Below are 15,098 nucleotides of genomic sequence, written 5' to 3'. Positions count from 1 at the left end.
CAGAGCATGCCTGTCTTTCTTTACTTCCATCCACCGTAAGTCTTACTTACCATAGTTTAGACACCAATTTTCAAAAAGATAGCTCTTTAAAAAGCTTAGTTCAAAGGACACGAATAAACAAAGTTTTGTTTTGTTTTGTTTTACAAAATTTTCTCATGCCCCATGTATCTTAGCACTGAGAGAGGGTTAAGAGTCGTTCTGCTCCCTCCACAGAGACCAGAATCCCCTTCCCATAATTTTGGAAGAAACCCCATGACTCTGAGGTATATGCCATCCTCCCCCACTCAGTGCTGGCACCCGCCCACTCGGCTGCCCCACCACCTCTGGAAGATTTAGACCGAGCTTCCCACTGTCCTCAGTGCCTGCATTCTCTCACCATCCTGAGTGACTTCCGTATCTACACAGATAACTCAGCCAACGACCTGGCCTCTGGGCTACCTGACCTCCTCAATTCAACCAGCTCCTTTCTGTTTCTCCTTGGCCTCTGGCCATAGGACCTGGGTCTACTCATCACCTGCCAACACCCCACCTCAGAAAACATAATCCAAGACTGGGACCCCTTACTTGCTCAGCCACCCAGCTCCAACTACCCTCCACAGCTCCAGCTACAAGGCCCTGAACCAGCCCTCTTGTCTCATTAACTCCTCCTCACCTGAGTGACCTTACCTATGTCTATGGATGACTCCTAAGTCACCTAGACCATCCACCAAAAACTCTCCCTCTGAGGGCCGGAAGATCCCACACCTTATATACCATTGACTGCTCGATGGCTCTCCTTGGATGTCTCAAAGGAACTTCAGCTTAAGCTCATTCAAAATTATGGCAGTTATGATGAAACTAACAAAAACAGCTATCATTTATTTAGCATATGTGAAGCGGTCCTAACCATTTTACACAGACTACCTTATTTAAGCTTTTTTTTTTTTTTTTTTGGGTTCACGGGCCTCTCACTGTTGTGGCCTCTCCCGTTGCAGAGTACAGGCTCCGGACGCGCAGGCTCAGCGGCCATGGCTCACGAGCCCAGCCGCTCCGCGGCATGTGGGATCTTCCCGGACCGGAGCACGAACCCGTGTTCCCTGCATCGGCAGGCGGACTCTCAACCACTGCGCCACCACGGAAGCCCCTTATTTAATCTTTTATATCTGTTTTACACTTGAGGAAACTGAGGCACAGAGAGATTTTTCTTTTCCCCAAGCTAGTAAGAAGTGAAGCCAGCTTTGAAATCTGGAAACCTGACTCCAGAGCCTGGATTTTTAAGCCCCCAGGCTACACAGCTGCCCCTCTTTCCTGACCACCCCCCGACGCTGGGGGTGGTTCATCCTGGTTCCTCTTCTGCTATTCACAATTAGGAAGAATGGCACCAGCATCCAGGACCTCTCATCTGTGTCACTGCTGCAGACTTTCAAATGGCCTCCCCAGGGTCACTCCAGCTGGCTTTCCTCACCTCATCTACTTCCTACACTGCAATCAGTGTGATTTTTTTTCATGTTGTTACTCTGTTTGGGTCATCTCCCTATCTACGCCCCCTCATCCTCCACACACATCCATTTCCTCCACAGTTCATCAGCTTCCCACTGTTCTTTGTTTTCGTTTTTATTTTTTTTTTTGCGGTACGCGGGCCTCTCACTGTTGTGGCCTCTCCCGTCGCGGAGCACAGGCTCCGGACGCGCAGGCTCAGCGGCCATGGCTCATGGGCCCAGCCGCTCTGCGGCATGTGGGATCTCCCCGGACCGGGGCACGAACCCGTGTCCCCTGAATCGGCAGGCGGACTCTCAACCACCGCACCACCAGGGAAGCCCCCCCACCGTTCTTTGAAAGAAACAATTTGACAAAGATGAGCAGCAAGCACATCTGTGTCCAGTTTTTACCCGAGCTCTCTAGGCTGCATGGTCTCCCTCACTCTTAAGCCTTCAGATATACTCTCTCCCTTGTATCACATGATGGTCTCTTGGCCTGGAATGTTCCCTCTGCCTCTTCTCATCCTAGTAAGTTCTCACATCTCCAGTGTCCTTTCCTTAGGAGATCTTTCTGGACTGGTAAATCTCTCTTTAATGTTATGTTCCAGGAGCACATGGCCCTTTTTCTTTACAGATCTTACTCAAGTTTCTCATTTTGATTTTTTGTGCATGATTTCTCTTTATTAATTTGTTTCTCTTTGAAGAGAGGGGCTAAAACTGTATGCCTGGTGCCTTGCATATAGAAGCACAATAAATATGTGTTGAACAAATAAAGTAATTAACACAGCCAAAATCTCCACATGCTAATAAACAGAAAAACCAACATCATGTTTCATCAAGAAAGATACTTACTCTCACTGATTCATCTGTTTCTGGTGTTTCTGCTGTCCCACTATCATAGTTTCCCAGCTGAGCCATTTCTAAATTAAAAAAAAAAAAACAAGCTAAGTTTAAGAGAAATAGGACAATTGTAACTAGACAAGAGTACTATGCTAAAACAAAGGAAGCACAATTTCTCCCATATTAAAAAAAGAAGAATTTACTCTATACTCCAATGTACACATGAGAAAATCTTAATTCCAACATGGCAAGAACCAACGACTGATATTGATATTTTGAAATTGTTCATTTCATGCCCTTTTTCCTAGAACTCCATTTCTTATGAACACATAGACACAGCTACTTAGAGCTGGGTCTCTGCTCATGGTAGCAGGATTCACTGGCTGACACAATCACCACAGCTTGGAAAGGGTTTGGGGGCTCAGTGATTATGCTTGTAATCAGCTACTCAAGAGAGGCAAGTTTCCCAGGCCCTGACAGGCATCGGAGATGCACTGACTACAGCTCAGAGATGAGTCCCAAGTTGTCATGAGCATCCCTTGCTCCATTCCTTCACGTCCACTGAGAGCCAGCCCTCCTAGTACATAAGAATCCACAACTTTTCAGAAAGGAAGCAATAGTAGTTGTTAAGAGGAGTTTGGAGTTGAAAAGACTCGAGTTGCCACCACTAAGAGCACTTACTGGTGGCTTTTTAACCTTGGGTTCTTCCTCTGTAAGATGGGAACAATATTGTTCATCTCTTGGAGTTCTTTATGAGTATCACATGTGATAACGCATGTAAAGCTCTTAGCATGTTGACTAACAAAAATTAAGTGCTCGCTGAGTGTTGATTGTTATTTATTACCATTAATTATATCATGTAAAGTAGTCAGTACTAGGCTGGATGCCACATGCTTGACGCCAGCCTAAATTCTACCCTCGTGGTCTAGTTAAGAGACAAAGCATTTCATTGCTCAGCCTACATTGGAATGCATCCTTAAGTCTATATTAGTAAATGAGAAAACCTAATTTATTTTACCGTTCATTTTGATTTTTATCAAACAATGCACACTTAAGAAAAACCAAAACATGTTTTATTAAAAAAAAGAACATGAAAAAATTTTCTCCAAAACTTTAAAAGGGGGTTATCGCTAAGTGGTAGTAGGATCACAGGTAATTTGAATTTTCTAATTTTTGAAAATCAAACGTGTATAATAAAAAGTTATAGTTTTGGGCTTCCCTGGTGGCGCAGTGATTGAGAGTCCGCCTGCTGATGCAGGGGACGCGGGTTCGTGCCCCGGTCCGGGAAGATCCCACATGCCGCGGAGCGGCTGGGCCCGTGAGCCATGGCCGCTGAGCCTGCGCTTCCGGAGCCTGTGCTCCACAACGGGAGAGGCCACAACAGTGAGAGGCCCGCGTACCGCAAAAAAAAAAAAAAGTTATAGTTTTTAGTTACATATTTTTGTGTGCATCTAATATTATTTCTTAGGCTCTCAGAATTTTATGTATTCATGTTCTTATAAATATAATCATCCTTTTTTGGGAGAGATTACACATAAAACACATGAAGCAAAGCAACAATGGAGTGTTGTCTTTAGAGAAAAATGAACTCCAGAAACTAAAATAACTGGAGATTGACACTATCCCAGTTTACTTACAGAGGAAGTTCGGGAATTAAAAAATGAGCTCAGTACACACTGTGTGCTTTCTTGGTGTCATTCAAATGACCTCAACGTCCTATGTGACTAGCACTTTAGATTTATAGACTAGGAGATAGACTATAATGTATTCAGTTGCAGGGGCTCAAAGGGGCAATTCTACTATTATTTATTTATTAAGCATTATTACATCTTAGGTGCACTCATATAATCCTAAAAACAACCCTATGAATAGGTACCATTATCCAGTTTTTACGGAAAACACTGAGGCACAAAGAAGGTCATCACAGTGTGATCAAGGTCACACAGTCTGCACTGACGCTCTGGGTAGTCCCATTCCAGAGTCCCACTCTTAACCTTCAAATGTCAGGCTTTAGGTCTGCTGGTGTCCATGATGACAAGAAGGGAAACAAGTGTAGATCAGCGTTTGCAATAATCACATTTTAAGTGATTAGAGCAAACAGATTAAAAATTACCCTCAGATCTGAATCAAGAAAATTAAGTGTTAAAAGTTAAAAACAACTCCCAGTGATAGACTGGTAGAATTAAACATGAAACTTGTCAAAAATCACTATTAAAGTGTTTTAAAGACAATAAAGGCATATAAATGGGCCTCAGATTATTCACCTACCAAAGGTTCAGCCTACAATGATATTTACTACCAGGTAAGAAAACTGTGAAGAGCTTACTCAGTCTACGATTCAAAGGTTGACACAACTAACTGCCGGCGTGAAGAGTCACTATAATATACTTTGACAGTCTCCCCCACTCCAATTACTTTCATAAAAAAACAAATTAAAAGATGGTTCTGTTTTAAATAGAGTTCCTGCTAAATAACTATTATCTGGGAAATACATAGTATTTGTAAGCAGTGGGTAGTAATGGAATGGAACCAAGAGTCAGCTTCTGAAACAGGAAGCTAAGGCATCATTTTGTAATGCCTGAAGAGATTTTTAAAACTCATCTAAATACCATTAAACATCTGCCCTTTTTATTTCAGTGATTTAAACCATTTCTGAAGACTCATGATTCAAAAAGGTAAAGATGGTAATTTAAAAGCTATGGGGAAAAAATCTCTCCCCAGGGAACTTTTCAGAAAAGCAGCCACCAGACTCTGATAAGTGATGAATCTGTTGTGGTACTGCTTTCAGTACAGTATAAATTTATCTGGCATTATCTCCCGGTAACGCATGCATCATTTCACTGGAAGCAAAGATTCGATGGCCGTAAGAGCAAATAAAGCAGAGGAAATAGGAGAGCAGGCAGAGAGCAGCAGGTTCCCTGGCTGTAGATGGGAAAATATCTGCCAACAGTTAGCATGATCACAAACAACTTAGCATATAACACTTTGCAAATTCAACTTAATGACCCAGGAAGACAATTTTGAATAAAGGAGTCTATGATTGCTTTTGAGTCTTTTCAGGCAGTATATAACCTAAGTGTTTTAAATGACAATCCCAAACAATAATGAACAGGAAAAGGTGGTGGAAGGAGTGGTTTCCCAATATCAGATTTGAAAAAAAATCACGAACAGGGTGCTTCCTCTTCTCTGCATTTAATAGCATTAGACCTATTTTTTTTTTTTTTATTTGAATCAACCAGGAATCCTTGTATAAGTTCTAAAAAACATTTCCCCCCAACTGGCTCTCCAGTATATTACTATTTTTCATACCTTTTTGAGACAAGTAAGTAAAAATAGATTTACGAACACTGAACCTGATTTAATCATCAGTTATCAGTTACCTGACTCCCAAATTACATTTAAATGTCACTTTTAAATTAAATGTAATTAATTCATTTACCAATATTTTCAAAATGTGCACCCTTGAGAAGAATCCAAAGGAGCTCTGCAAGAGAAAAAATACCCCCAGAGAAGATGGAAATCTAAACCCTTCTTGGATGCTCTGGAATTGTTAGGCTGATAAGACTCTAGGATTTCAAGGTCTCTTCCCTACTCTAGTTAAACACAAAATTCAACATATAGTTCTTTCCTTTAAATCACAGTTGGTCCCCAAATTTGGCCTTTTCAAAAGATAAAGCCAAAACATGAGGAAAAAATAAAGACTTGCCACTAAGTTTTTCCATGAGGCCACGGTACCTGAGCAAGTAAAAGTTTAGCCCAATCAGGGTACTCACCTTCCAGAGGATCTTTATTGAGACCCAGCTGGCTAATGATGTACCTGGGAATGTCAGTTTTAATACCCTGTCCTTCTTTTGCATGGCCTTCTGCTGCTTCCAATAGGTAGTAAAATTCTTCAGGATCAAATTCCTAGCAGAAGACAAACAGAGATGGATACTTCTTCGAGCCAAAATTGTCTGCGGTTTTATTACATAAACCACATTCACAGTAAACTTGCTGGATATACATGGTAATAAGTTATTTATACAGAAAGAAGGCAGATGGATTACTTCATTTAAAAAGCATATAATTTTCAGTTCATATTCAAAGCCTAATCATATTCTAAGACAATACATTTCAGTACTTGGTAACCCAAAGATAATTTCCATTTCCAACTTCCTTGTAATGTGACTTTGAAGGTACTAGGCTCCACTTAAGATATCTATCTTATTGAAAATGAACAGGTCGGAATTTTTAATTGTGCCTTTTTAGTAAAGTTTTAAAAATCTGTGAATCTCACCCAGAAGATTCAGTTTCTCTCTCTATACAAATAGCCACAAGAGAAATAATGTTAGGATGCATTTTTCTCAAAGGTTTTGTAGGAAACTCCCTTGGTACAGAGGTGTCCAAAAATATGAGAAAGAAAAATCCCCAAATTTTATCACCGAGCTCTAAAATTAAGTTATTAATATTCACATAATATGAACATTAAGAAAGAAAAATATGAAATTAGTAACTCCAGTTACCTCTGTCTTCAGTAAAAATTTGGGAACACGTTTTTCCTAAGTATTTTATTTTATTTTGTTGTCTGTTGCTTCTAGTATGTAATAAGGATCTTAGGATCACATCACTCTAGATGTATGCCGCGGATTTATGTGTTGTAAACAATTATAGATTTAAAGCACAGTTACTGTTTTCAGTTAGATTTCCTAGATCCTCCCACTCCCAGAATTTTTCTCATTTTGATTAGTGCCCCATATAGGCAACTGTGGAATCTCAGTATTTCACCTGAGAATTACTCAAGTATTTCGCCTGAGAATTACTCAAGTATTTCTAAAGGCCATATGAAAAAGCATGCTACAAACAGAGTAAAGCCAAACCATTGTCCACGCTCAGCACCCTTTACATAAAACTACAACCAGAGACAAGGCAAGCCTGGGACTACAGGCCTAAGATGACTGGTCGGGGGAAACATTCCCTAAAACTCTCAAACTCCAGTTTCATTTTAGCTTTAAACATCATGGAAAGCAGCAACATCTTCAGATCTACTTCTAAGCTCACTTGTTTCTATCTTTGATAGGCTACATGTACTTTAACTGTTTCTCTTCTGATTAAGAGTGGTTACTGTAAAAAAAAAAAAGTCATTTCCCCTTTCAGGGCAACATCTCTCTTAGCATGTCTGCTGCTGTCCAGAGAAGCAAGTTTTGATGCTAAATGGTATTTTCCTCCAAATTGAACAACTGCAGGGGAGTACAAGCCTGTGGTGCATAATTCAAAAGGTACAACAGGAAGAACAGGAAAAACTCAGACTTCTGCCTGTATCTGCCAGTCACACAGTTCTCCTCCCCAGAGGCATCCTGAGTATTCTTCTTTCCCTTTATCCTTCCAGAGACACTCACTGCTGAATGATGCTTTTGATTCTGTGATTCCAAGGGTCCCGGCCATTGATGGAAAGCCTTCCTCCACCACACACCTACCTTTCTCCTCCAGACTCACCTTCCACCACATCTCACTATGCACAGGTATATGTTTACGGGGCTATAAACATTTCACTGTTATAGAAAACTATGAATCTTAATTAAAATAAGAGCAAAACCAAAGCAATAATCACCATGTCTGTACATATGTGTACGTAAAATTCTGAAAAGCTGTATTGTACTCGGTGTTATAAATAACTATTAGCGAAACTCAAAAGTGAGTTTTGACACTACATTAAGCCCCATAAAACTATTCTTATGTTCGAAGCTTCGTCTTTGTTCAGTGTTGACTGAAATCTCAATCAAAATTACATAAAATAAAGCAAAGATTTTAAAACAGGAAAATGGTCACTGACTAAAGAAAGTATAACTGATAAAACAAACTAATCTTGGAAAGTCTCATTCCTTTAGGTCTGGATAAGGCCATACTGTATTCTCCGAATGGACTGCTGACTAGCACTTATTTCGAACATGCCACATTTTAAAAGTAACAATTATAACCACAGGTCACCGTATATCGTATCTCTGATTTCCCTCTCTCTTCATCTTGGCACCTCCAAAAAAGTGGGGTACAGAGAGTGTTCTAAGTGAGCTACAACATAGAAATTATGCTGAGATAAAGTCAAGCACCTTATTTCATGATCATTTTTTAGGTTTGACCAGACTGTGATATGACTATCTCTTAACACAACACAAGTGCTAGAACTTTTACTGAAAACCAGACAAGAAAAAGCACACACGGCTGTTGTCATCAACATTCACGTGTCGCTGTTTCTCTTGACTCTTTCTATTTAGCTCTTTGAAGCCAAATGCAATTGGAGCTTTCTGGTGGTCCCTGCTTTCCCACAGTTAACAGTAAATAACAAAACCACCTCGAGGGGCAACTCACCAGGCACTCTAATAACCGAGCAGGACGGGCAATAACAATTAGGATCTTTCGAACTAGCTGTTTAATAAATGCCAATTCTCCACTTTCTGAACGATCATGAGCCTATGAGGAAGCAATGAAAAGAATGATGAGACAGAGCTGCTCCACTAAATGGGAAAGAAAATCAACAAAGCATACTAATTAGATAGCTGCAAATATCCAAAAATTAAGCGACTTAGAAAATACTTGTAAAAGATTGAGAAGCAGACATTATCTCTACATAAATGGACACTATTAAACGTCTATATCTACAAAATGGCTCTATCAGCTAAATTTTAATTGTAAAACTTTGATTTATTCTCTGTGTTAAAAATCAAATATTAGGGCTCTCAATGGGAACCGTGAGTGAAGTACACATTAAAAGTTCATGACACATTGAGTACATGGTACGAGTAGAGTGGGCAGCCGATGAGGAACCTTGATTTTCCAGATGTAACTTCTTAAGTGTATGAAATGGCTAACATAGTGAAGGACTGATTCTGTTAACCTGGGCATTTAACACATTCACGAAATATGTTTTATATATACAACACTATTAGCCTGTAAGTTAGTTATTTCATAATATGTAAGAAGTTGTACACTGCTTATTTCAAATGTTAGGTGAATACTGTTTATACTTGGATACATACATATGAATTTGATTTCACATAATGAATAAATAATACCTAGATACTCAACTCAGTAAAACTTAACTGACTCAAAATCTTCTAAAATTTTCTTTTACATGTTGCCTAACATGTGAAATCTAAGCACAAAAGATATCCTGAGGACAGAACTTAGTTTATTAACAGTCATTTTAATTTTCAATATTTTTTGAAGAAATGAGGTAAATCTGTATGAAGGCAGATATAAAACCAAAGTTTTAAAAGTTTAAATATAAACTTCTACACGTGCTCACTTTCACGCTTTCTTAATTTTTATGATTTGCTTTCCTTCAAGGATTAAAAAAAAGTATCAAGGTGATGTTGGTGCAATAGAACATAATTTCATAGATATGGTAATAAACATTTAAAATCATTCTTGAAGGTGCTTTATTCTGACAAGAACTAGCCTGCCCATAAAAAGAAATGTCAGACCAAATCTATGAAAAATGATTGTACTTAGGAGTAGTATGTTTACTAAATTTAAGTCATTAAATCAAAGGCAACTTTCCAAAATGTAGGTAGAGAAACCATATACAGGAAAAGCCAAAAAGCTAACATTTAAAAGAAAAAACACAGAGAAAATGACCACTGGTGAATAACCGTAGAATAGAATGTGTTTAAAGACAGCCAAGTGTTAACTATAACTATAGGTTCTAGTAACCAGTAAGGATGTCAGGACACATACGAGGAGACATACATAATATTTAAACTGTCTTTAAGTTTTCTTTTCATTTTTTGTTTTGTAACAAAAACGGGTTTAGGAAGATACAGTGAATGCCAAGAAATAAGGTTATATGTCTTCTTTATAGTTTATCCTTAATCAAAACTAAACAGAAAATCTTAAAGATGAAGCCAAAAAAACCCACCTAACTTCTGGACTGACAATCCTCTTACTATAATAATTACTGCTTTATAAATTAAGGAATATAAAGAAAACCTAAAAAGCCTAAACATGTTTTGGTGGTCTCTTCAAGGAGAAACAAGAACTTTATATCTTAAAAAATTAAAAATAGCTCAGATTATACAAATTCCATTTCAAAAATTGTAAAAATAATCAGTTCATTCCAACTTCTTACTTCTGAGAATTATCAGCCGCAACCAAAGCCAAAACATACAATGAGTTATACTAACACAAATAATATTTTGTCTACTATCAATAGGGGAGATGGGAACTTTGTTAAAACAACACCAAACAAAACCACACACTCAGCAAGAGAAGAGAAATAGTTTAGTGGTTGCCGGCAGCAAGCTCCAGCATTTCTGGATTCCCTGTGTTTGTACTTTAAGTGTTGGTCAGTATAGAAAACACGGAGACTAAGATTTGAGAGTAGGTTATAGCTTCCTGTGCATTTTATTTTCTTTGGCTAAATACACCTAAGTGAAAAAAAGAATGGAGACATAAAAGCGTTCCTCTGGAATTGACCTAGACCTCAGGACTTTAAAAAGGCATCGGTTAAATCAAGCTACTCAACCTAAGGGGGACTTGGCCTGAGTGTGCAAAGGATTGACAATGGGAACAGTGGCGGGGAGACAGGCTAGGCGGGCACACAATGTCATGGCTGGGAACTGACAATAACTGCATCGACGGGAAGGCAAAGCCAGGCCTCACAATGTGATTCTACCCAAAGGAGCAAGTTCCCCTGCGACCTGTTAGCTCCAAACTCTGGAAGGACACTGTGAATATGATTCTGAAGACAGTTTTAATTTTCACAAAAGGACTGAAGGAAAATGTTTATCTGTGAAAATAAATAAGAAAACATCCTTATTCAAACCTGACAATGCTCTTTATGTTACACACGTATACATGCTTCTCTGCCCAAGAGAGAAACTTCTCTAAAAGTCAACAATGTTAATCTATTACATGGTGCATTCAGATGATTTTTGAAACCCTAAGATTTTTTTAGTTGCCATGACACAACCTGCCGAGTCTATCATACAGAAACAAAATTAAGTGGGGGATTTCAATGTAAATAGCTTCATCTTTGGGTTCTACCCTTTTCAGGGAATGCCTATGAAGGAACGAACCACAGAACTTAACCAGTAATTATGGTAATAGCCTGGGACTGAACTATGGAATTAAGGAAGAAGTATCTCACAGAGGTAAATTAATTTTCATCATAATTTATAGTAGAATTGGTCCATGACAAATTGGAAATTGACAACAAAACCTGAAGACAATGTGTTCATCCAAAAACAGTCTGAGAAACATTCCCTTAGTGAGCTGCAAGAGGCTGAAATGCGAGAAATGGGAACGGAGCATAGAAAACTCTGTTGGGAGGTTCAGAATGGAAAAGGGAGGAAAACTGGTGGCTGCCAGTCAGAGAGGGATCATCTCATCTTGCCACAACTAAATGCAGTATGAGCAAGGACAGATGAATTTCTAGAAAATTAGGATGCCAATATTTTCTTTCAGTTCCATGCAATTATTTACACAATCATGCTTAGAGAAAACCACCTACGGTTTTATTTACATGGGCATAATGTATGCCGATGGGATACAGAAATACAATATATCCAAACATATCGGCTAAACAGGTTTTACTTGTAGGCTGTGGCTGATCAATTTCAGTCAGGACATCAATATTATGCATTAATTGCATTCCACTATACACACTCCCTTCCTGTCCTGGGTGTTATCAGGAGCTAGGACTGCAAGTGTTAGGCCTGGAAGGGGCCTGTGTTTATCTGTCATTTTAGAAATTGGATATTTTGTTAGAAGAAAACTGACACTAATGAAAATATAAGTTGCCATTTACTACCCAACACCACCTGCAGGTTGATTAATAGGACACATGGCCTGGAAGAAGCCAGCAATTTTCCATTCAGCTTTTCCAGATATTAGAACTAGATTGCATCATCAAATAATGTACATACACTCAGGCAATTTCTAACTTTATGGTTAAGGAGGGGAAAAAAAATCACTGCTTCAAAATCCTTCACAATCCACTTATCCTAGAGCCATAGATTGTTGGGACCCAAGGTTCCTGTAAAGGTTATTAACATTAACTTTCTATTACTCTAAATGTTGACCAGAATCCATTCACAGCAAGTAGCAATCAATTTTTTTTTTCTTCTTCCTCTTCGCTTCCCTGGAATGTGAACTCTGTCTCATGGCTAAAACTTTCTGAGCAAATGCTCTCATAAAAATTTTTCTTATTTCAGGGGAAAAGCAAAACAAATCAGAAAACTTTATAAGGTGTAGGGTCTATACCTCATGTAGCAACTTATCTAATTTGTGCTGTAATTCAAGGAAGTATCGTGAGGTGATGAGACCCTGGTGGGATTTATCCAAGCAATCACGAGCCAGTTCAATAATCTGATGGTGAGTGAAACTAAGCACTCCATCTGCGAGGGGGAGGACGTGGTCCGGGGAGTAGCTGGTGATTATTTCCTTCAGGCGCTCTTCCATCTGAGCTGTAGCCTGTTTAGAGATGACAGGCACACACGGATATAATACAAGGAAACATATATGTAAACAACTCAATAGTCACATTTATCTAGCATTTACATAGACCTCCACAAGTTATTAAATAGAATTCTAGAAATTAAATTTAAAAGAAGCCTCCCTTCTGTAAGATACTATAATGGTACATATATATCATTATACACTTGTCAAAACCCACGGAATATACCACACGACAGAGAACCCTAATGCAAACGATGGACTTTGGGCGATTATGATGTGTCAGTATAGGTTCATCGATTATAACAAACAGACCACTCTTGGGCTGGGGGAGGGGGATGTTGATGGGAGGGGGCTGTGCATGTGTAGGGTCAGGGAGCATTTGGGAACTCTCTGTACTTTCTGTTCAATTTTGCCATGAACCTAAAAACTAAAGTCTATTTGGAAAAAAAAAAGAAAGAAGCAGCAGCAGCAGCCTCACGGTGTGGGAAAAAGGTCTGAGGTATATAGGAGAAACTGAATCTCCCAGGGTGATAATTACTTTTTTCCTCTGCCCTATCAAATGTAAAGTGGTACATGTAAGCTTCTCCAAATAACTCAGTATCTGTGAATTGCTGTGCTCTCATTTCAGATCTTGGGCTCTTTCAGATAGATTGCCAAAAATATCAAATATTGTAGCTCTGTTGTTACCTATTCAAACATCAGGATCGTTGCTGGAGTTCCACAGCGTGGGCCAAGAGTTTGTTCCTTTGGCTGTGTTTTAATGTACTAGGAACAAGCAAGCATCCTATACCATCCTTACTCACACCTCAAAAAGCTACATCAATGGGCAAATGGCCAAGGGGATTCCCTTGGTAACATAAATCTAAAATTTCCTTCCCAACTTTTATTTCATTCTCTGGGATCCCCGACTGCCTAATCAATGTTCCTTGCCTGCATTAATTGTATATGCTGGGAGACTCCCTCTGCCTCCTGTTCCCTTCTAAAATCCTAACCAGTATTAACTAGTATAGATAGTCAGGATCTATTTCCCTGGGGAACAAGTGACATGTGATAAATGGCTAAAATGGCTGTAATCAATGACATCAATGTTGGGTTCATTCCAAATAATAAGTACTCTACCCTTGATTTATGAAGCCAAAGAGTTCCTTTTGCTCTATTGCCTAGGGTTACAAAGGTGATGGGGGAGGGACAGGAACAGAATGGAGAAATTGCTTCTCCCAAATGTGTAGGAACACACTGGTGGAAAAGCTGTGGAGACGAGGTGACAGGAGCTCCTTGCAGCCAGGGCATCCGGCAACAACCCCTCGTCAAGGCCTCTCTGGCTCAGTCCAAATTGCTGGTCTAACAGGGAACACTGCAACTGGACCTTTCCTTCTAGGAGGGTTAGACGTATGATTGCTAAAGGGATTGGAAGCCACGGAAAAGAAAAATCGGGTGAAAAAAGTAAAAGACTTTTCGTGACACATACCAATTTACAGGCTTCTGAGGAAAGAAAACAATTTCTGCTTGACCATACAGCAGCAGGCCCACAACACGGGCAGAAGGAGCACCAGGGTCCAGAGGCCTTTCAAAGCTGACGCTCTCTGGAGTACCTCACCAGGCTCACCCAGTGGGTAGGACAACCAGTGGCACTCACGTTACAGCCAGTTCAGCCCACGGAATGTGTGGCTAGTTCTCGGCAGCTTTTAAAAATGTTTAGTGATTTTATCTTTCTAAAGAAGGCTCTGGTGCTATTTTATAAAGAGAGTCCTCAATGGACTGGACCATTACTTCCCACGACAAACACCTTACAGATGCTAAACCTAGGTTGCCCACTTGTTTAGATGCTAGGCATCTTCAATTCAACTCATTACCTTTGGGAATCTTTCCTTGTAGACATGGTTCATCATAACTATTTCATGGTCACAGCAGGCAGGAGAGCGTCCAGGGCTGCAAGCAAAGCAAATTACCCTTTTAAACTTGCCACAGCATGAAATGAAAATAAGCTTTTCATTTATAAACAATTGGTTGCATCAGAAGTACTATGCAGTCTTTGTAAGAAAAGTATATTAGGTAAAAAACTACAAAATCAGTCATTAGCACGCATACATACTCACAAACGCACAGAAACCCCGAACATGTTCATAAAGAAAGCTCCAGAAGTGGAATGCTGCAAATTAATTATAGCTACAATATAAAGGTTCAGAAAACGTTCTTAAATTGTGATTATATTTTGTATGTAGCATGCGTTTGCGTGGTTCTAGAAACCAATTAATGAACTGCAATATAAAAGAAGACAGGGTAGCTACAAACAGCGACATCTAGGGCACACTGAGCTGTATAATTTCACACTTTCATCATACACCTGCGCTCTGCCACGTACCACTGAAG

General features: G+C 39.4%; 1 protein-coding gene across 5 annotated transcripts in view; it reads right to left on the bottom strand.

Moving 5' to 3' along the window:
- MAST4 (microtubule associated serine/threonine kinase family member 4) overlaps positions 1–15,098 on the bottom strand; it is a 568,007-nt gene that overhangs the window by 44,093 nt on the left and 508,816 nt on the right. For all 5 annotated transcript variants that reach the window (XM_065873943.1, XM_065873944.1, XM_065873945.1 and 2 more), the window contains 5 exons: positions 14,582–14,657; positions 12,534–12,743; positions 8,640–8,741; positions 6,071–6,203; positions 2,310–2,377 (listed from right to left, as the gene is read on the bottom strand). In XM_065873943.1, the coding sequence (XP_065730015.1) occupies positions 2,310–2,377; positions 6,071–6,203; positions 8,640–8,741; positions 12,534–12,743; positions 14,582–14,657 (589 nt within the window). The remainder of the gene's footprint in view (positions 1–2,309; positions 2,378–6,070; positions 6,204–8,639; positions 8,742–12,533; positions 12,744–14,581; positions 14,658–15,098) is intronic.

Source organism: Phocoena phocoena, chromosome 3 (genome assembly GCF_963924675.1).
Source record: "Phocoena phocoena chromosome 3, mPhoPho1.1, whole genome shotgun sequence".
Classification (NCBI taxonomy): Eukaryota; Metazoa; Chordata; class Mammalia; order Artiodactyla; family Phocoenidae; genus Phocoena; species Phocoena phocoena.
This window is presented reverse-complemented; position numbering and strand designations above follow the sequence as displayed.